This window comes from Gossypium hirsutum, chromosome A13 (genome assembly GCF_007990345.1).
Source record: "Gossypium hirsutum isolate 1008001.06 chromosome A13, Gossypium_hirsutum_v2.1, whole genome shotgun sequence".
NCBI lineage: Eukaryota > Viridiplantae > Streptophyta > Magnoliopsida > Malvales > Malvaceae > Gossypium > Gossypium hirsutum.
In genome coordinates this window covers 21,385,767-21,409,075 of record NC_053436.1, presented here as the reverse complement: position 1 = coordinate 21,409,075, position 23,309 = coordinate 21,385,767, and the positions used below count along the sequence as shown (strand labels likewise).

The following is a 23,309-nucleotide window of genomic DNA, read 5'->3' as shown; positions in this document are numbered from 1 at the left end:
AATTAACTCGTGAACCTTTGATTCATCTCTCAAGCACATATAATTATTCAATTCACATTTCAAATATGAACACTTCATGAACCTTTGGTTCATGCCCTTTACAAATTTCATCTCATATTCCATCTTACAATATCACTTTCTCATTTTATTCGATAGCTCGATTAATCAAATTCATTTGATTTTATTATTTCACTTATTTTCCCCTATTAACATGACTCAGACTTTGGCGGATACACAGATCCAACCAAATACACCAAAATGGTGACCAACGCCTCATCGGATAGTTCGAAGCAAATAAGTGACGACCAACGTCTCATCGGCTAAGCAGGAACAAAGTGGCGACCAACGCCTCATCGAATCTATCTGAAGCAATAATGACACACCAAGTGTCTCATCGACTCAAAGTCGAAGTATCCCTGAACCTTTTCCAATCCTATGGCATACTAACTATATCCACTAAGCCCGACTAGTTAAAAGGGTATCAGATTACTTCCTCTATTTCAGTCAATTCAAATTCATATGCATACCAACATTACTCAATTCAATCATACAATTCAATTTCACATACATATATTTATTCATCAAATAAATCTAATTCACATTCAACTTAAATATCAATATTTACCTCACATTCAAATTCCATACACATATATTAAAATTAAACATTTAATAAGAAATAACTTGAATTATAATAATACAAACCGATATTTTTCTCGAGCTATTCCTCGATCACTTTTTCTTTTCTCTTCGTATTCGACGTCTCGGTTTCCTTGTTTGCTACAAAAATTAGCATAAGTACAATTAATTAATAACACACATATTTTATATAAAATAATAACTTTTCATGCAACTTTTACCTAAATCCCAAATTTGTCCTAACTATTTTCATCTTCTTCCTTTTTACAATTCATATCATATTCTTATTCAATTTCCATCAAAACTTCAATATAACCATCAAATTTTATCATTTTACCATAATTTCAAACTTCTTTCAATTTAGCCGATAAACTCAAAACTTATAGCCTCGTTTACAATTTATCTTCTAATCAATTCTAATCAACAATTCTATCAATTTGATCCTTAATTTCATCATTTATTCAACATAAACCCTACTCAAAAGTCTATCAACTTTCAATATTTCTACACAAATTCAAGAATACTTTACTCTAGGACTCCAAAAACATCAAAATCACAAAGAAAGGGACTTAATTGACTTACCAAATTAACTTCCAAGCTTTCAAGCCCTAATTTCTCATTTTTCTTTTCTTTTTTCTCTTTCTTTCTTTCTATTTCGTTTGATTCTCTGTAACTATTTCTCTTTTTCTTTTGTTTCTTTATTTTATTTATTCTTTATTTCATTTTATTTACTTAATTAATATTTAATTATAAAATATCTATATAATAACAAATAAAAATAATACATGTGTATTTATACACACATGTACACATGTGTTATTTATCACCATACAATTGTCGCTATCTCAATTAATAGATAATAATAATAATAAAATTATCTTTTACTTAATAAATAAGTAAATATATATATAACATACATTTGTACTAATAATTTAAATACACATGTATTTACTCTCTATCTTACACATGTCACTAATTTAGTTTAATTACTAATTTAGTCCCTTGTCATTTTTTTATTTTAAAATTAATCTTTTACGCTCTATTCTATTTAGTCCTTTTTAATAATTACTTCTAATTAAACTAAATTCACCTAATCAAAATCTAATGAAACCCATAACTAACTTCATAAATATTTTTAATAAATATTTACGGACTCGTTTTCCTAAGACGGATGCCCTAAATTCACTTTTCCGATGCCTGTGAAATATGAGTCGTTACAATTTACCTGTTAACCGGAGGAGCTATATCTTAGAAAAGTGTCAAATAGACACTTGTAGCTTCTTCTACTATGGAAACAGAGTTTGTAGCAAGCTATGAGGCATCAAACCATGGAATATGGTTGCGGGACTTTGCCATTGGGCTGCACATTTTAGAGAATGCAGATTGAGCACTGAAATTATTTTGTGACAATAATTCAATGGTGATATATTCCAACAACAACAGGAATTCATCTAAGCCAAAGCATATTGACATAAAGTTCTAAGTTGTGAAAGAAAGAGTGCAAAATAAACCAATAACTATAGATCATATTGGGACAAACTCCATGATATCATATCTGCTCACAAAAGGTTTATCACCTAAGGTCTTTCATGAGCACACTGCTCATATGTGTGTTGCATTATTTGAGGATTTCATAGTTTAATGGGAGTTTGTATTTTATTTGATTTATGTTTATTTTCAGACATTTATGTATTTGGTTATTTTCTGATTAGAAATGAAGTATTTAGTTTATTCACTTTGTTTTGTTATTTTGATACTGGCCCCACTTAAGTTTAAGGAGGACTAGTTGAAAATAGGCATGTTTTGGTTTACATTGCATGTAATTTCCATGCTACGCATCCATGATTGATTTATGTCATTTGACTATATTTGTATATATGACTATTGATAAGTTTAGTCATGATTGATATGGCAAAAACTGCTTGGATCCTATATGGATATAGTTGATGGACAAGATTGTTATAGAATACCTGTTATATGATAGAAAATTTTGAGCTCATAAGGTTGTACATTTATCAGGAAACATATGTTGCCCAAGTAGGAGATTGTTAGATTAAAATCCTCAATTATGGGTACATATATATAATATATAATGCTATTATAAAGTGTGATACAAAATTAAGTGACCAATTATGTTATAAGTATCATAGGTATTAAAGCATTATGGAAATGATGTATAGATACCATAAGTTGTATTTATAATTTGATGAGGGGTCAAATTATAAATACCCAAAACTAATTTAATAATCAGCCATTTAGAGAGGTAATGATCTCCAAGAAATAGGGTTATCTCATATATCTTTTCCATCCCCATCAGAAAGTTATACTAAGAGAAAACTATTTTTTTGGAAGATCAAAACCAAATATTTTCTTGAAAGATCAAAAACTTCTAGGAATCTCCAACAATAGATTTAGATACGCTTCTGCAAATAGTCTTGTTCTTGATCTATTTTTGATGTTCTGACATGACAAATATTGGTTTTAATAAAGTTTTATATTAGATATTGTTTTTACTATTCTAACAAGACTAACTTCTTAACATCCTTATCTAGTACACATGCAAGGAATCCCAATACCCTAAAATGATTTAGGTTAGGCTTTCTACCATGTCACATTTTGTATGAAGTCTTGGGTGTTGACTTAGTTGACACATTATTCAGAATATAATTTACGATACATATCCTGAAGAGGATGTCGGAAGTTGTGAATGACTTAACATTGAACAAACTATATTTAACAAGGATTTGTTCCTTCTCTTAACCACCCCATCATGTTGTGCAATTCTCAACACAATCAAATGGGATAGAATCTTCTCTTCAATGAGGTATCTTAAGAAGTTATCAAATAAATATTCCCCACCTCAAATAGATTTAAGTGCTTTTATGGATAAACATAATTGTTTCTACACCTTAGTATAGAACTCTTAAAACTTTTCAAATGCTTCACTATTACGATGCATTACGTAAACATATTCATATCTAGAACGATAATCTATGAAAGCTATATAATATTCATAACCTCCTTTTGCACTAATGTTTAGGGGCAAAACTAGAAAAGTTTTCTTAAGGGCGAAATTAAGTTTTATAATTTTATAAGAGTTAAAATGCAATTTCACCATTTTAATAACTTATACCATTATAATTTTTAAAAGATTAAATCAAAATTTTATCATTTTTGAAAGCTAAGGTAGATTTTTACCATGTACCAACTTTAAAACTTTATAAATGTTAAAAGGCTAAAACATAAATTTATCATTTTAATGGGGTTAGGGGTCTTGCTAGTCCCCTACCGCCGCCCATGCTATTATTCATGGAACCACATAACAAATTATAGAAGTGGCTTACCCTTGTACATTTGGCATTAAAAAGTCTCTTAGTCATTTTATGTTTCATTTTCAGAAGTCTAATAAATTTTTTAATTAAATCGTCCAAATTTTAAATGTCATAGTTTTAATTATATAAGTTTAAACTGTTTTTTTTTCATGCTATAAAACTTAGTCATGATTTCAATTTTTTTTTTCGTTTGTTGTTTCTTTTATGTAAATTAGTTAGGGACGACTAAATTTTATGAAAAGTTTCTATTTTTAAGTTTAGGGTTGGACTTGTATATTTTACATGTTTTTAAAACAAAAGAAATTTGAGTCATTTCATTTCTTAACGTAGAGTATTATTTTTCTAATTATCATTATCACATATATCCAATTATTTCTTTAAATAAATAATTATACATATATTAAAATGTCACAATAACAATTAAAGTACAAATATAAATATACGATTGAAGAATTGCTAGTATCAAACTATTACAACATAAATTGTCCGAAAAATGATAAAGTATAATTAAACTAACAGCATGACTGGACTAAAAGTTGGTACATTCCAAACTAAAACCAACAAATAGGACTAAAACTCGCACATGATATCTACATCTAGTGAGACTTCGAGACCTGCACATATAAGTACGAATGGTGAGATTTAAACTTAAGTACTCAAAATCCAAGGTCATTTTATTATAGATAATTTTTAATCATTTATTTGTGTGATTGTTTAGGTGAATAATCATTCTTTTGAATTTTATTTTCAAATGTAAAATTTGTTTTTTTTGGATTAATCTTAGTTTAGGAATATATTTATCAATATGGGCCTGTTTAACTTATTCTAATTACAATAATTATGTTTTTTAAGAGTTAGTGGAATTTATAAAAAATCATTTAATACAATTGACTGATAAAAAAAAAGCCCAATGTTGTGGAATTTGGAGCTAAAATATTAAAATAAGACTGGGTTTAGCCCATTCTTGGGACCGAACCGAACCGAAGATGCTTCCCTGCGCCTTGTAACGCGTAAAAGATGTCGAAAGTTGGAGCACAATCTCATAAACAAAAACCAAAAAACCTCCAAAATTATTTTCAGATTGGAGAGAGAGAGGGCTCAAACCTGCTCTCTCCCTCCTCGGTTTATTCTAAATTCGAAAGCAAAAGAATAAATAAACCCTAAGTTTTTCTTCATTCTTTTTCCATTATATCCCTTTCTTTTTCTTCCATTTCGTTTAAAATTTCTTTTTTTTTATAAAAGGAAACAAATTCTGTGCAGTGTTGACAATCGTATGCCCCTTCCCAACAAAGTTCGATCTTTTGATGCGACGATCGCATGCTCGAAATCGGGTTGAATCCAAATCCAAATCGACTACCAACCCACAAAAGATGGACCCAATTAAGCTCCAAATCCGATCCAATTCCCGATCGACCGCTCTCTTTTCTCGAAACTCTCGTCAAACCAAGTCGATCCCTTCTTTCGTCGCGGTTTCAATCGCCATATCTCTCGCCTTGTTTGCTTTTATTTACATATTCTTTTTCTCCTCCAAAGGTTCCGTCAAGTACGGGATCATAATCGATGGGGGAAGCACGGGGACGAGGATTCACGTGATTAGGTACAGAGTTGACGGAGGGAAAAACCCGGTTTTCGATTTTAAAGAAGGGTTGGATAGCTTGAGGGTTAATCCGGGATTGTCGGCGTACGCTGAGGATCTGGCAGGAGCAGGGTATTCGTTGAAAGAGCTTTTGGAGTTTGCGAGAAGGAAAGTTCCCAAGAAACAGTGGGGAGAGACGGAGATTAGGTTAATGGCAACGGCGGGGATGAGATTGTTGGATGATGAGGTGCAGGAGAGGATTTTGGAGCAGTGCAGGAAGGTGCTTAGGGTGTCTGGTTTCAAGTTCCGCGATGACTGGGCTTCCGTTATTACAGGTAATACAATGTGCATGGTTTTGAGTGAGTTTATCGAGACAATTTGGGTGATAGTGTATGACTTTATGTTGATTCTAAGGTAGGACAATGCTTGTCTGTACTCTGTCTTGGTCCTCTTTGGCTGAAGTCATATATCAGAGGTAGAATCATAAAAATTGGTGAATTTTTATGCTTCTTTATGGCGGCTATGTTTGTATGTTAATTGTTATGTTTTCAGGGCTTAAAGAGAAATCAGCTCTTGTAGTTTCAGTCTTATGTTTGTATTATAGTTTCTGATCCCTGATCGACATTTTGAGACTAAGTTTTGGATTCTATGATTGTCTTAGGCTCTGATGAGGGGGTGTATGCGTGGGTTGTTGCAAACTATGTACTTGGTACTCTTGGAGGTAATCCTCTGCATACAACTGGAATCATTGAACTTGGTGGCGCTTCTGCTCAGGTTCGTTTTTGACCTTTAGTCTACCTTGCTTCTAGATTCCTTAATTTGGAATCTTTTCTTTAGTGTTGGGAATATAGTTAAACCAGAATTTGCAAGTCATCTGAGCCTCCAGTTAGTGACATTTCCTTGAACCTATTTCTTATGTCTACTTTTTATTTCTTTATTTTTTATACATTACAATTTTGATTGAAACGAATGGGTTACACAGGGCTTGAACCCTAATCTTAATGCCAACTTACAACAACCCTTGCCACATTGTTAGTAGAGGAACAAGAAGGCTAAATGAAACCAAAAAAAAAAGAAAAAAATTTAATTAATTGCAAATGCATTTAATGGTATATATGTCCTTTTCTTAAGATCACCATTAAATTGCTGCTAGACTTATATTTCAGGTAACCTTTTTCTCAAATGAGCCTATGCCTTCTGAATTCTCACGCTCCATCAAGTTTGGAAATATCACTTACAGTCTCTATAGCCACAGCTTTCTTCATTTTGGGCAGGTAACCTTAGCATGCATTAGCTTCTTTTATTTATTTATTTATTTGTTTCTTGCTTTTAGGGCTGCTATGCAAGTATCTTCTAAATGTAGGCATCTTATTCATGAAATATGTTTGTATTTTTGTCAATTTTTGGTCTTAGTGAGATGCTTTTATTACTTTTTTTTTTTTTTTACTGAAATAGATGATTACAGATTGACTGTCCTTCTGCTAAGTGTTTTTCTTCATCCCATTAAATAAAGATAATAATTGCAGATCTAACTTCTGATTGATATTGCTATTATTTCAATATGGTTTTGCTTTTGATTTTGCAGTATTTCATTACAGATCATGTCAAGAAATCCAAAATTGATCTTGGAGTTCTCAACCTTTTTTTCTCTCTTTTTTCAGAATGTTGCACATGAATCATTGAGGGCCTTACTTGTTAAAGGAGATTTCAGTCCAGGTATGTTTCAATGCATTTCCTTTCTGCCAAAATTTGCGGGTTCAAAGGTGCTCGAAGAAGTCTGGAAGTTTTTAATTGTGCTTTGAATTCAAAGCAGGAACTTTAGAGTTGTACTTTAATAATCTCTTGAATGTTGCAATGTTAAATCTTGTGGAAGAGACCTAAATTTGACTATGAACACTGTATATTATGGTTTCGAGTATTTAGGCCATGTTGGAATGTTTGATTGTAAAAGTTGTTTTCTGGTCACCATGACTATTCATAATTGAACATAATAATCTTTGGTTATTTCAGAGGATCTTTGCTACTTTTGATAGAAATGTTGTGTAGTTACTAGTTAGTTAAGCTATTATGTATGTATTACTCATTATTTATTCTTACCTTAATGCAGCCGCCGACTCTCTCCATAAGGAAATGTATATAGATCCTTGTATGCCTAAAGGATACTTTCCCGAATCATCAAATCTTTCACTAGGTTCTGTGGCTGAAAAAAGTAAATATATTTCTGAATTTAAAGCTAGGGGTAACTTCTCCGAGTGCAGATCTGCTGCACTAATGCTATTACAAAAAGGAAAAGGTTACAAAACTATCTCAGAACCACCACATTCATTGGGTTACCTTGTGCCACAGGATACTAATCTTTACATATTCTGACATGCAGAGAGATGTTCCTATGATCACTGTTACTTGGGGTCAGTTTTCATGCCCAAGCTTCGAGGGAAATTTTTGGCTACAGAAAATTTCTTCTATACCTCAAAGGTATAGTTATATTCAGTCCTCTTGCAGGCTTATGCTTGCTTGATTCCCTTCCCCTCCAAGAAAAAGGACTTATGTGGATCATTTTAGCACACATCCTAAATCTATGTAATGTACGTTTGGATGTACATGGTTTCTGTACTATTATATGCCTTACATTTCTTTCTTTGTCTCCTGCTGGATCAGTTCTTTAGGTTGCGCCAGAGGGCCTTTCTTTCCGATCTAATTATGGCGGGAAAGCATTTCTGTGAAGAGGATTGGTCAAAATTGAAGAAGAAACACCAATCACTCAATGAGGAAGATCTATTGCGCTATTGTTTTTCTTCAGCATATATCGTGGCCTTGCTTCACGATAGCCTTGAAATTGCTTTGGATGATGAAAGGTATGTTTCCTGCTTTACTAGTTTAGTATCCTTGAAAGAAAACAGACCATGTTAATTCAATGATGTTTAGGGGGCAGTTGGGCAATAGTTTTATTTGGTCACTGAACTGAAATTCAATCTTAAACAGGATCAGCTTTGCCAATCAGGTCAACGATATACCATTAGATTGGGCCTTGGGAGCTTTCATATTGCAAAGCACAACCATCTCAGATGTGCAACAAACTGACTGGATAACTATTATTATGAGCAGTGATTCATCCACACTAATTTCAATCACCGCTATTTCTGCAATATTGATGTTTGCAGCCTGGTCTATATCAAAATGGAGGAAACCCCAATTGAAGACTGTGTATGATCTAGAGAAAGGACGATATATAATCACTCGTATAGGTAGAAGTTGATCTATCATTGTCCAGAGGAGATTTGAGCACGTCATTATGATGTTGCAGCCAAGGAGGAGAGTGCATGTCTCTAGGGTATTTACTTTTTTTAATGCTTCCTTGGTTTCTGCACCCCCTTAAGGGCATCTCATTCATGGCAGTGGGAAATGTAAGATTGTATATCAATGGAGTTCCAACATGGCTTATTGTAACATTTTCTTGGGCGGGGAACTAGGACAAAATGATATTAAATTCCCACTTTGTATGTATGGGGAACGAAAATCCTTAGTTTGTAATCCCCCTTTCCTATGCTCTGGGAATATGTAAGGACTAAGGAGTGTGATGGATGTGTTGCAGGGGGGCGGGCGGGGTGGGGGACTTTCCTTCTATGTTATCCTGATTTACTGAGCGACAAAATACGGCCCTGTGGGAATGTTTAATTATTTTTTATTTTATAATTTATATATTTGAAGGAATTTCTTTTAAGCTGGCTTGTGATTATATCCTGACTTCACATCATAATCATCTTCGAACATGAATATTTTTAAAATAAAAATAATGTACAGAAGATGGAATGGATGCAAAAGTCAAACTAATACAGTTAAACCCGAGACAAAATAATATGAACATAAAATGCCTAAAGGAGTACATCAGAATTTACGTAAAACAAAGAAATAAAATGCATACATGAATGTACCAGATTTAACATAAAAATAATGAAAAGAAACTGATACGTGGGAATCAAATTAAACTGAAAAAGATAGATTTTCCTGGGAGACTAAAACCGCAAATATGATTGGAGCCGTTAGCATGTGTCCCACTCTCCACAATCCTATTACTTTTACTCTTTTTATGTAATAAATGAAATCAGTTTCATTAATTTTAAAATCACACGCATCTCAATTTCTTTGATGCCATTTCAATTATTAAAACCAAAAAAGTAAATTGATTAAATATATTCCAAAACTTTCAAAGGAAAAATGGTCCTACAAAATCTCCTATAATCTCAGAAAATTCAAGTAAAAACGCGTAATTTTCTGTCCTTAGCAAGCACAAGTTGCCCCTTTTTTTTAGCTAAAGTAAATATATTTTTTTTAATATTTGCTTCTATTTTTGTTCCTCTCTTATCATATTCCTTCATTTTTCTTTTCTGTTTTTAATTTTCTCCTTCTCTCATTTGTTCGGAAATCTCCGACCCGCCGCTCTCACTCAGTGCGATCCCGGGTCTCTTTTTTTTTTTAATTATGTTTTTTTTCGATATCGTGTTGATGATTTATTTTTTTGGTTGAATCGTTGAATAAATAGAAAGAAATTGAAGAAAATTTGTTAAATTTGTAGAAATTATGAGTGATCACCTGGTGTTATATGTGGATCGTCTTGTGAGGCCGGTTCCGGCGCGTCCAGTTGAATCGGGGGCTGGTCCCTCGACGGAGGAAAAGGAGAAAGTGAAGGATAAGGAGGTTTTCCAAGGAAGCAATGAGGAGGACCCGCTTATTCAGGTGGCGGAGTGCCGCATCTGTCAGGAGGAAGATTCCATTAAGAATCTCGAGACTCCGTGTGCCTGCAATGGCAGCCTCAAGGTATTTTATTTCTTTACCTTTTTTTGTTGTTAATTTGATAAATTTTTTTTCTATATAGAAATAACCTTATAAGGTTATGCTAATTTTCGCAATTAGCATTGCTTGCTTTGGTAATTTTAATGCGATATGAAATGATTTCTATGATAGCCATTGTTGAATTTTATATGTCCGGGATTGCAGTATGCGCATAGGAAGTGCGTGCAGCATTGGTGCAACGAGAAAGGAGATATAATCTGCGAGATATGTCATCAGGTTTCTACTGCCATTAATCCTTCGAAGTTGTTATTTTTTGTGAGAAATATGGATAGCCTACTGGCAAATTGATGTCCTTTTAAATTGTTACAAGATTTTGAACTAGTATCTAGCGGTTTTACCATTTTAGGCCTTTTGTGAGTGTAAAGAATTGAAAGTTCACGGATTTCGAATCAGTAGTTGCTAATGATTCTTGAAGAGGGTGAATAATTTGCTTTTTTGATGTGCTTGGTTGAGCGAAATAGTGAAAGTATGGAAAGAGAATGAATTTTGGAGATTGTTTTGTAGGAAAGACATTTATTTTCCTCCTAATGTATAAAAACAAATCATTCCAAATTTTAGTTATAATAGGAGAGAAAACGAAAGAGGTGTGTGCGTGTATATGAGATTATGAATCCATTGTTTTAAATATTTTTATCTTTTAACTTTAAAATGGTATAATAATACACTAACATAATTTTTATTTTCTTTATCTTGTTATTCAACTCTACTGAAAAAAAGGAGGGAAAGAAAATTACTTGTTGTTTCCATTTTTCTATCTTTTCTTACCAAGTGTACCGTTGAAGGAACATTTATGTTTTCTTTCACTTCTCTTCCATGGATTGGATTGTTGTTCAAGCCGCTAGCTGAATTATTAGTTCATCTTTAGAGACTATTGATATTTAGTTGTTGTGGCTCCTTGTTGAAATATTCTATCCTATTAATTTGCTGTGCAGTCTTATCAACCTGATTATACTGCTCCACCTCGCCCCCCAACGGACGAAACAGCTATCGATATTGGGTAAGATTGATGTTCTCACATTTGGTGGCTGCTTTTCTTTTTGGTGAAATTGAGTGTATCTATTCAATTTACAAAATATGATGTCTGTTAGAAGCTTTAATCTAAATTTGCTAGATAGCATACTGAATGCTCTGTTTGGAAGATTCCAATGTAATGATTTACATATCTGTTTTATAGTGGAGGCTGGACAATCTCTGGCACCCCTTTGGATTTGCGTGATCCTCGCCTTTTGGCCATTGCAGAGGCAGAACGCCAGTTTTTGGAAACTGGGTATGACGAATATGCTGCATCAAATGCCACTGGAGCTGCATTTTGCCGTTCAGCTGCTGTAATTGTAAGCATTTAGATATGAATCAATCATCTAGACATTAAATTTCATTCACACCATGTTTAGCATGTACTCCTAAACACCTCATTTAATTAGGTTTAACATTTACTCCCTAAAATTGGACCACCGTTGATTCTATTTATAAATGTATATTAGCCATGTACGAAGGAAACATTTGGATAAATTAATTTGGAGAAAAGAGCTTCACTAAGGTGTATGAACTTTTAACCGGAAGATCTTTATGTTCTTAATAGTTTTGCTCTCATTTTTCCCCATTTGGACATGGGGAAAACCTGGTTTTACAGTTTCATGTGAGTTTTTGGTTTTAGCTCCCAATTTCCATCCTCTCATCATGGAAAATTTGAGCCATACCAGTAGTGGTGCTATTCCACTTAGGCCACAATGTCATTGGTCATCTCAGTTGATTTTTAATGTCAGCAACTTTCCTTTTCATCCCTTTTTGGGGAATCAGCTCCCACCTTTGATGTCTAACAGAAAACCACCTAGTAGTTTCTGCCTCGGCCATAAGCACTTGAGTTGAAAATTTCATTTGAATAACTTCCTTTTGGTTCTTTTGTCCTTTTTAATTTTTAAAAAAGTTCATTTCTTACATGACCTATGTAATTAAGAGTTTATTTTTAAGATGATTGGTTTTTCCCCCATTTTTCCAGTTAATGGCACTTCTGCTATTGCGGCACGCAGTGACTGTTCCAGATGCCGATTCAGATGATGATGTCTCTTCTTTCTTCTCTGTAAGTTGCAACTTAAAGTTGCTTTCTCGAATTTAACCTATGCACTCCTCAAGCATTACTGTTACCGTGCCATTGAGCCGTTTGTCTTAAACCGTCATTCCTTGCAGTTTTTCTTGCTTCGAGCTGCTGGGTTTCTCTTGCCATGCTACATCATGGCTTGGGCCATCAGTATATTACAGCAACGAAGGCAAAGACAGGTTATGTTCCTTTTAATCACTATATTCTTTTTCTTCACACCTTGAAACCACACATCATAGACATGGTTTCGTATTTGAGTCGATATTATAACCCGTATCTGTATCAGGAAGCAGCAGCGTTGGCTGCCACCCAAGTTGCTTTTGTACTACAATCTGGGCAAAGTAGGGGTATGCATTTCGCAATAGCATCAGGACCTGCAGTGACACCCCACCCGGAAAATGTTTAAACTTAAGGAGGCATATGAAGTCCTGCACTGACATTACATTACGTTACATTGGTAGTTTACGAGCAAATGAGGACAGTTCCCCCTTTAAATAAACTTGTAAAAGCCTCTCTCATTTTTTTTTTCTGTTATCTCCAAATAGATTGTTGAGAATGATTTGGAGCTTTACTAATTCTGTTTTAATTGTTATGAATTTGGGTTCATATTTCATCGTCTTCTAAAACATTGATGTGTATTCCCGCAGTGCTTCAGCTTGAGCCATCGATGGGCCTTGTGCAGAGGTGACCGAAACCTGTTCGGAGAAATTGAAATCCGATCTGGTTTCATCCGTGGGTGTGGTGATGTGCACAGATGGGTTAACTACACCGAGCATTTTTGGTCTGTGGGTCAAATTTTATGATGATTTTTAAATTTCAAAACGTTTTAATCACGACATTTACTCGGAAAAAAAAATGTCCAATACCAATGAATTCCAGTTCATAAGCGCTCGATCTTATAGCACTTATCAGTGAGGCCCCACTGCTAATACAATTAGATTTCCTCTTCATAGGCTTGGGATTGGTTTAGGATTACGAGCTCCTTTTCTCTTTCAAACTTAGAAGAAAAAGAAAGAATCACTCAATTGGATGACAGCCACAATATAACCTATTAAACATTCTTTTTCCCTTTCTAGATTAGTCTAATTTTAGTATTTTATCTGTTTGAAATTTTCTTACAAGTTCATTGTCTTGATTCTATATAAAATACTTTGTTGTCATTCTTATTATACTACAAATGCCAGTTTAAAAATGACCACATCAAATTACAAATACATATGTATTTATTGCATAAATAATTTGATTATTACAGATTAAAAAAAATAGTGTTAACAGAGTTTAAGAGGGCATTTTTTTTATTCAAGCTTTTCATAATTCATGTAATAAATATGAGTGTTTACATTTTGTTATAATATGTTTTGGATATATTTTATGTCAAACTTGATTAGGTATTTAATGTCTGAATTAATTGCAAAGATGATGGAATAAATAGATTTAAAAATATAATTAGAATGTTTTGAAGTTTAAGATTAATTTAAAATTTATGTCATAATTTAAAGGCTATTGATGAAATTAACCCAAATTCACCATAAAAGAACAAAATTGTATGTTAGAAAATTTGGGACAGTTTATCAAAAGGATTAATTAGAGGAAAGTTGATAAGGAATATTGCAAAGAAAATTCCAATATATCAAAGATAATGCCGTAATCTTATCCTCTGTAATGAAGGGCTTTTCTTCTTATCCTTTGCCTTTTTTTTTCCTTTTAATTTTGAAAATATCTTATCTTATTAGAGTAATATTTGATATGAGCACATAAATGCAATTAGGAGGATGTTGTTGATCCACCCATAACTCCAAAAATAAATAAAAAATAAAGGACATTGTAAACTGTGATGATCAATATAATACAAAAACTGGGAATAGGGCCATGTTTGTGGGGTCCCAATGGCTTAAAAATGTGTGGCAGTGGACCACGGAATCTGGTTCTTTAGGTCAAAGAAAAGAGTAGTAATGATTGATACAACACAAAGGTATTAGTGCAGGGAAATTAAAGGCTGAAAATTAAGGGACAGTTTTCCTAGTCCTACCTCTTGTCCCTAGCATTGAATTTGGGCACATTTGAGTCCTTAAAACCAACCTCATTACCCTCAGCTGCTCACTTGGGATGGACATTTTAACAAATCCTCCATTATTGGGACATTAACCTCTTGTTGGTTGTTCTCATACCTGTTTCAGGGCTGTGACAATCAATTTACAGTTTTTTTCTAATTAATGACAACATGTTTCAATCAAAATCAATCATTATATTTAATATTAATTAACTCAATTCTAATAAATAAATTAAACGAAATAAATCTTAAAAAGAACCTACCCATAATTTATATTAGAAGTAAGACTTAAACTTGATCACTCAATATTTTAAAACCTCAATCTTTGGCAACACACCTTAAATCTCATTTTCCGAAAGAATTTCGAAGTTTCTTTATTCCTAATTATCTAAAGATGCATTATATTGTAGGTCAACTAATTGGTTTAATTTCTTAGCAGGTCCTTGTACTATAGGTTTAACACAGAATCAATCCTTGTGAGCAATTAGCCTCTCCTGTTGGTTGTTCTGATAAACACCAGTTGCTTAGTTGTTGTGTTAAATTAGAGAGAAATGACGTCTACTTCCAAAATTAAATGTACATGATGAATTGATTTACTTTCCAACCCATAATACAAGGACGACCGACCTAAACTACTCACATTTTCAACTCAAATTTAAGCACCCAAAACACGGATGCGCGTGCTGCTTTGATGCATATCACATGATTGTGATTAAGACATTGTTTTTATAGCTTAATTGTAGTGTCTTTGAACATGGATTCATTATTTAGAACTGCCCGTCTTGTCATTTTTCGTGCCTTAAAAGTGATTAAGACTCCTCCTCCTCAAAGCTTAGGGGAAAGCAATTATCTCCATTCCTTTCCAAAAACAGAGATTTAATTTTGATGCCTCTCTCTAATCAATTATACCTTACATTTGTTTCTTGGATTCTAAATTAAAAGCATGATTTGTAAAAAAAAATCAATATTTATTGATTCGAATGGTATAGAGTTTAATGTTTTTAAATAATATTTCGATATTAAATTTTATGAATGAACTTAACTCTGACTTTAAATTTAATCAAAATTAAATGCAAGAAAAAAAAAACTCATGAAAGACAAAATAGCATACCCACCAAACCAAAACATCCCTCTTCTCAATTTATTAGCCTACCGACGTTTTAACTTAATTGTCCAAAGTTATATGATACTCAAGTCTAGGTTCATGAACTCTATTTTAAATGTGTTTAAACTCTATTTTAAATGTGTTTAAACATTTTTTTTCTTCAATAATATTTGTATGTTATGGATTGAAGTGAGTATTATATAAATATTTTTTAAAATTGATTTAATTTTGATTAATATTATTTAATTGGTTATTCATATAAAACTGTATTAATTTATATATTTATAAAATTCTAACCGACTTCATATCATGAGTTAACTAGGAAATAATAAATATCCTTTTTTTATAAATTAGTAAACATTATTATAAGGTTGTTTTTTATCTATTAAGTTTATTTATAATATCTTTTTTTTGGGTGTAAAAAACAAGTTAAACTAAAAAAGAAAACAAAGGTTAAATCAACTCTTTACTTAACAGATGCTTTTAAGTTTTGCTTGGTTTCTTCATTTAAAGGTTTAGACGGATCCCACACATGAGAATTGGTGTACTGTCTTACCTAACAAACAGATATCTTGATGGTCTCTATTAAATTTCATGTCAAACCTTGAAAAACGAATAGGTTTCTATTCTTCCAAACACGCCATGCTACAACCCAGAAAGGGTAGGCCAGGGAATTTTAGCCCATGGCAGCCATTCGTGTTGTTTTAAATTTTCTCAACCCATTCAGTAATATTGCTTGAAAAGAATTGAGATTGCCAGAATAAGGACAAAGTTTAACCAAACTTCTCTAGCCGTTGGGCAGTCTCTAAGTGTGTTAAGATGTCTTCTATTCTATGTTGACAAACCGAGCAGGATATGTTATGGCTGAGCCCTCTTCGTATTCTTTTTAAATTTGCGAGTAGCCATTGTTTGCAAACTAACTATAAGAAGAACCAAATACAGTGAGGACCTTGATATTTCCAAATTTTCTTCCATCTATCATCTCGAGAATTCCATGATTTTTTTGTTAACACTTGGTATGCATTCTTGATTGAGAATTTCCCAGTAGAGGCAGGTATCCATCTGATTTTATCGAGCCCTGCTAAGTGGTGTAGAAAAGGTGTATCGATAATTTTTTGTATTATTTCTTCCATTAGGTTTTCTCTAAATGTTTCCAAGTTCCAGACCCCTTCTTTTGTTGTCATGTCTTTAAGCATGCAACCATTTATTGTTCTATTTGGATTTTGAACATGTTTGAGTAGCGGCCCAACTGTAGGAATCCAGTTGCCTTTCCAACAACAAATTTTCGTTCCAACTCCAACCGATTAGCATAGATTTTCTTTTAATAAAGGCCAAATCTTCTCAATTGCTTTCCATAGTGTAGAACAGCTTCTTTTTCCTATACTCTCTCGAAGAGCTTCTTTCATTCCATACTTTGATCGTAGCACGCGCGTCCATAAGGCATTTTGGTTGGTAAAGAGATTGATTCCTGGTTTTAACAAGAAAGATTTATTTTGGTCTTGTAGACACCTTAGACTAAGTCCACCGCAGGTACGAGGTTGACATATTGTCTCCCAATCAACAAGTGCCAAGTTTTTACCTTCCGTGTTGGATCCCCAAATGAATTGTCTTGCTAAGCATTCAATTTCTTCACACACCCCTTTTGGAATTTTCATGGATTGCATAAAATAATTAGGAATGGTTAATGGGACCGATTGTACAAGGGTAAATCGACCTACCATGGATAACTGCTTTGCATCCCAATTGTATAATTTTGTCCGGACCTTTTCAACCATAAATTACATTGTAGATTTAGAGATTCTTTTGTGGAGCAAAGGGATACCTAAATATTTGCCTAATTCTTGTACTTTCTGGTACCCCAAGATTCTACATATTCTATAACTTAAGTCATCTGCTACGCCTTTTGAAAAAAATATATTAGTTTTCCTTGTATTGACACAATGCCCTGAAAAATTGCAGAACTGTTCAAGGATGTTCTTTAGCAGCATGCCATGCTTGATATCCGCTTTTGAAAAAAATCTCCAAATTATTTGCAAAGAATAAGTGTGACAAGTTTGGTCCAGCTCTGGATAGCTTAATAGAGAGCCAGTCTTTTGAGGCTATGGAAGTTTGAAAGTTATGCACTAACCATTCCATGCATAATACGAATAAATAAAATGATAAAGGGCAACCTTATCTTACTCCTCTTGGAGGTTTGAAATTTTCAGTGGGTACCCCATTCCATAAGACTTGCGTGGTGGCCGTTATAATGGCTGACATAATTACTTTTCGAAGGTAATCTGGTATTCCGGTAGCTTGGAGAGATTTGCCAATAAAGTCCCATCGGACTCTGTTATAAACTTTTTCTAAATCAATTTTGATCGCCATCCATTTCTTTTTTTTCCACGCATCGAGTGAATGACCTCTTGGGTTATGATGGTATTGTCTGAGATGTTTCTTCCGGTGATGAATCCTGCTTGTCCTTGTGAGATAATTTTAGGGAAAATTCTTTTAAATCTATTGGCTATTACTTTTATGACTAATTTGTAAAAGGACATTACAAAGGCTTATTGGTCTAAATTGAGATATTTCTTCGGGCTGAGCAATCTTTGGGATTAGGACGATTAGAGTGTTGTTGAGTTCTTGGTCGATGGGTCGTCCATTGAACACCTCTTTGACTCAATCACATACTGCTCTTCCTATGTTGTCCCATTGGTTTCGAAAGAAAAATGCGTGATAGCCATCGCTTCCAGGTGCTTTTAGATGCGCCATGTCAAAGAGTGCTAATTTGATTTCTTCATTCGTGACCTCTTTATCGAGAAAAACAGAGTCATTATGCTCTAGAGGAGGAACTTGACTTGGAGGAAGCTCTCCCATTCTGCTTGGCATTTTGCCATATAATTTTTGGAAGTAATTAACAGATTCTTTTTGTATGTCTTCTAGGTCATATAGCCAATCTTCGTTTGAGTTGCGGAGTATAGTAATGCGATTAATTTTCCTTTTATGCATTGTTCAGCTATGAAAAAAATTGTATTTCTATCTCCCAATTTGAGCCAATCGCATCTGGATTTTTACTTCCACAGTAATTCTTCATGGCCAAGAACATTCTCCAGTTCCTCTCTAATACTCATTTCTCCCTGGGCTAGAGAGTTCAAATATGATTTTTCAAGTTTCATTTGTACCAAACTTAAAACTTTCATTAGTTTTTGTTTGCGAATCCCAATGTGCCCGTAGACATTTGTGTTCCAATTTTTGAGACCGATAGTGAGCTAATCTAAAGTGCTGTACATGTCTCCCCTATAATGCTAGAAACTCTTAACTATGTTGGGAAAATCTTGGCATTGTGCCCAACCAGCGAGAAACCTAAATGGTCATCCTTTAAGGAGTTTGAATTATGGATTAGTGTTGACAAGCAACGGCCTATGGTCTGACTTGATTCGAGTGAGATGTGTTACTAAACAATGAGGAAAAAATTGGCACCAAGCTGCATTGCCTATTGCTTGATCCAATCTTTCGAACAATCCTCCTCGTTGCCAAGTAAAAGAGGGCCCTCGAAATCCTAGATCCTGTAGATTTTTGGATTTTATGAATTCTCCAAAGTGTGGGCATCTTTTTCTCTATGGTGCTACCACATTTTTTGTCTTTTTTAGAGAGAATAGCTTTAAAATCTCCTATTACCATCTAATGGGTATTATCAGACGGTAGAGTTATTTTTAAAGCTTCCTATAAACTTTTCCTCTTTGTACTGTTGGGACTCCTATAGATGATAGCAATTAGAATGGGTTGCATTAGCCTCCCATTATATGTTTTAATAAGAATAAATTGGGGATGGTTTTGGATTATTTCTAGTTGGATTGTTTCTCTCCAAACGATCCAAATTTCATCGAAAAAACCTTTTGCTTCAACTCGATGAGAATGATGAAAGCCTAATTTGGCGATTATTTCATCCGCCTTGCTACCACTTACTTTAGGTTCTAAAAGACCTATAGTGTCTGGTCTAAATTCGATATTATATTCTCTGAATATGCTAGGAAATTTAATACTCGTGCATCCTTGACAATTCCAAACGAAAAAAGATAAATTGAGTTTAGAATTTATCATAAAATATTAAGAGAATAATACCCGACCTATTGTTGCTATTGTGTGTCGTCCTTGCTTCCTTCACGTCTGATTCCTTCCTCATTTGGTTCGTTGAGTAAATCTTGCTTGACCTGGTCTTGTAGTAATTAAATCATGTTAGTAATTGATTCTGTCAATGGGACTTTAGAAGATATAACTTTGAAGGGGATCCTTTTATCTCGAATAATTCTTTTGAGTTTTTGGCCCTTCGTATTTCCATTCAGTTTTCCTTTAGTAGCCACTGGAGAAGCATTCATTTGTTTTCCCATACTATTTTTTAGTGCCAAGTGCTCTTCCTAGTTTTTTCCTTATGGAACTGAAATCTTTAAACACTATTACTGAATGTTTTGTTAGATCTAGTACACCATTAGAAGGGGAGACTGCGACCTCGAGCAGACTTCCGACGTTGGTGTGGTGATTGGATTATGGCTCAGAAATTGCTTCTGACTGTGTGCCATAATTTTCAGTTGCGATCTGTCTCTCTTGCACCTCGGCCTGTGCTCTGGCCAACGCCACGCCCGTCAACAATTCATCTTCTAGTTGCAATGTCTCTAGGGCAGACGCTATTTGTGTTCTTCCCTAGGTGCCGTCATCTGGTAGGTTAGTTTCTTTTTCTTTACTTGCTTCAGATTCAAGTTGCGTCGGGCTTGGTTGGCCATGGTTTGTTAGGGTAAAACTGGTTTGATTTTCTTTAGGAAGGGCATTGGGTCCTTTTTTCCTAGTTTGTTTCTGTTTACTTAGACTTGTGTGACTTATTATCTCTTTACAAGGTCGTTGTTGGGTTTGGCCTGTGGAGGAGGCTCCCCTTGCTGTAGTTTTTTGATCTAACGCAGACCCCAACTCCTTTTAGGCCAAATTATTTTTTTTATGAGCCTACTCTCTTGTGGACCCATTTTATCATTTAGGGCTTTTAAAGGCTGAAACCTAATGTGTTCTTGTGTCTTCTCTTTGCTGGTGCCATTGGTACCTTTCCTTCTATCGGTCGGTACTGATTCTGTCTTTCAACAAGTATCTATGGGCCGTAAGTGTTAGAGCTAGTCATGGCATTACTTTTCCTTTGTTCAAGCTTAGTCCCTTCAGTTAGTTTTTCCTCTGTGCTGCCTTCGTTTATCACTTGTTGCTCTATCATCAATTTTGGGCAGATATCTTATGTATGTCTGTAGAAGCCACAAGAAAAGCATACCATAGGAAGGTATTCATATTCAATTTTCTACAATACTCCGTTAATTAAAACTTGAGATATAAGGGCTTTTCCAAGATTGACGTAAACCGCTATTCTTGTGAATCTTCCCCGAACTCTATTATCGGTATTAAAGTCCAATTTTGCAACCTTTCCTATCATTCCCCTTATTTCCTAGAATATTTTCCTCTTGTACATATGTCTAGGTAGTCTTAGTAGCCGTATCCAGGCCATGACCATATTTGGGTAAGGTTGCGAAGGGCTAAATTTGATACTCCATCCAGGGCCCCTGATTTAAAACTTTCTCAAAATCTCCAAGGTTCTGGAACTTAGCCAGGTAATAACCATTCTCGATATCCATTAGTCAGAATGGTTGGTTTGGTCACCATAGAGAATGAATCTTGTTCTGCAGAGTGGCGTATCCAATTTTCCTTACACAGAGTTTTATTACCACCGTATGTTCTATGTCTTTTATGAGTAATTGATTAACCCAATCAGAGAAATCAATTGTCGAAATACTGTTTACCGACAATCTCACAATATCTTTATCAAGTAGGTCTAAATCATCGTCCTCATCTTTGGTTGATATTTCTGTTTTATCGTATGCTCTGAGACCTGTTCCAATGAGGCAGTATTTTTAGGATCTGGGTTTATCTGGGGTCAATACAACTTCCATGGGAACACCTTCAACACCATCTTGAGTGTTGTCTTCTCCACCTATTGGTAATCGACTTTTGCTTCAATCACTCTCTGTTTGCTCACGTTCTTCAGACTCCATAGCATGTAGGAAATTGTTCAAATTATTGTTCATTTTGACATATTTATAATATTTATTAAAAACAAATAACTATCTCTCGTATAATAATACTTTTCAAATAAAAATTATCTTTTATCTTTTTTTTATTACGATTCTCAAAAAATTCTAATCTTTCAATTCCTAAATCAAAGGATATTAGGCATTTAAGCCTATTCAAATTCATGACTTTCAAATAATAATGGTGCCAATTAAATTAGTCCTCAACTAACAAAAAACAATCATTTACTATAAAAGTACTTTAAATTAGAATAGTTATTAGAATTAGATCTCTACTTCTTTTATACTTCTTATGCCTATAAATAGAGAATCTGATGAAGCATTGTAATCATTCTTTTTATCAATAAAATACATCATTTATTGCTTTCATATTTTCTTTGTTCTTTATTCTCTCAATCTCTTTTTATTTTATAACACGTTATCAACATGATCTTACTCAAAGTGATAGTTCCTTTTATCGACGATCAAATTTATCCTTCAAGATCTTCAATATCTTTGATGGCAAGATGCAAAGTTTTTACAAGAAGTTTCTTTTATTTAATGTTTCATATCTGATTATTATTTTTCATTTTTCTTTCATTATACGTTATAATTGTTTTGATTAACTTATTTTACTTTTTGTTCTTAAGGATGGTGAATGATTTGATACCGTTATCTATATGAAATCAAGAAATAAGATTCACTCTCAAAGTTTGCTTTTTGATATTTGCTTGGAGATGATCTATTTTTTTGATATATTTTTCTTCATTACAAAGGTTGTTTATAATCACTACTTCTCATCCATGGTAACGCAATCAACTTCTTTTGAAATTTGATTTGATTTCTATTAAAAAGTTCAATTTACATAATTCACTATCCTTATCTCTGTAAATTTATAAAACCCTTTACGCATTTAGCTATTGAGATTTTTATGTGGAGATAAATATTTTTTCATTTTTAATAGAATTGATGGGTTTAATTTTGATTTTGATTAAGATATATTATTATTGCGGAATGTGAGTAAAAATTCTTAATTGTTATGAACTTCGAGATATTCACCTTGTCTGTGATAATTTCATATAATTGTAAAATTTGAGATGAAATTATGTCATAAGAGGTGGAGATTAAAAAATGTTTATGTTTAAACTTTTATAGTTGTAAAGTTATTTTAATTTGACATTATAATATTTTGTATTTTGTTGTGGTATGATATATAAAATATATATTATATAACCACAATGATTTATTAGTGACATGAATTTATTATTTGTTACGTTTAATATATGTTTTATTTATACCTATTCATTTTATTTTTATATGAATAAATAAAATTTTATTTAAAATAAATTAAGCATTCGTTAAGGTTATACAATAAAATGATTATATGCTCCTGAAGAGCTAATATTGCATCAAACTGTAAAAAGCTCTTTAAGAGCTTATATTTTAGCTCATTGTGATGCAAAATTTTATAAAATATAATATTATTTTTCTGATCAAGAAGATATGTGCTTAATAAAACCTTCATGTGTTTTACATTAAAACCATATATATAAATAACATGAGATACTCATGTATTTGTATTATATATATTCC

The 23,309-nt window shown here is 33.3% G+C and overlaps 2 protein-coding genes across 7 annotated transcripts; both read left to right on the top strand.

Annotated features, from left to right (window-relative positions):
• The first annotated feature begins 4,934 nt into the window (after nt 1-4,934).
• On the top strand, nt 4,935-9,265 carry LOC107902190 (probable apyrase 6). The gene is made up of 8 exons (XM_016828415.2): nt 4,935-5,879; nt 6,206-6,318; nt 6,711-6,818; nt 7,206-7,260; nt 7,652-7,837; nt 7,922-8,019; nt 8,203-8,399; nt 8,527-9,265. Exons 1-8 carry the CDS (start codon nt 5,273-5,275, stop codon nt 8,798-8,800), a joined length of 1,638 nt encoding a protein of 545 aa, XP_016683904.1. The 5' UTR covers nt 4,935-5,272; the 3' UTR covers nt 8,801-9,265.
• Nucleotides 9,266-9,647: 382 nt separating this feature from the next.
• Nucleotides 9,648-13,659, top strand: LOC107902201 (uncharacterized). Of its 6 annotated transcripts, none has more exons than XM_041085170.1 (9): nt 9,648-9,858; nt 10,118-10,359; nt 10,540-10,611; nt 11,328-11,392; nt 11,570-11,726; nt 12,392-12,472; nt 12,580-12,669; nt 12,777-12,992; nt 13,138-13,659. In XM_041085170.1, exons 2-8 carry the CDS (start codon nt 10,123-10,125, stop codon nt 12,894-12,896), a joined length of 822 nt encoding a protein of 273 aa, XP_040941104.1. In that variant the 5' UTR covers nt 9,648-9,858; nt 10,118-10,122; the 3' UTR covers nt 12,897-12,992; nt 13,138-13,659. The 6 variants fall into 6 exon arrangements, with proteins under 6 accessions (XP_040941104.1, XP_040941108.1, XP_040941105.1 ...); XM_041085174.1 differs by having other exon boundaries at nt 9,665-9,808; nt 12,784-12,992; XM_041085171.1 differs by having other exon boundaries at nt 9,686-9,808.
• Nucleotides 13,660-23,309: the final 9,650 nt, after the last annotated feature.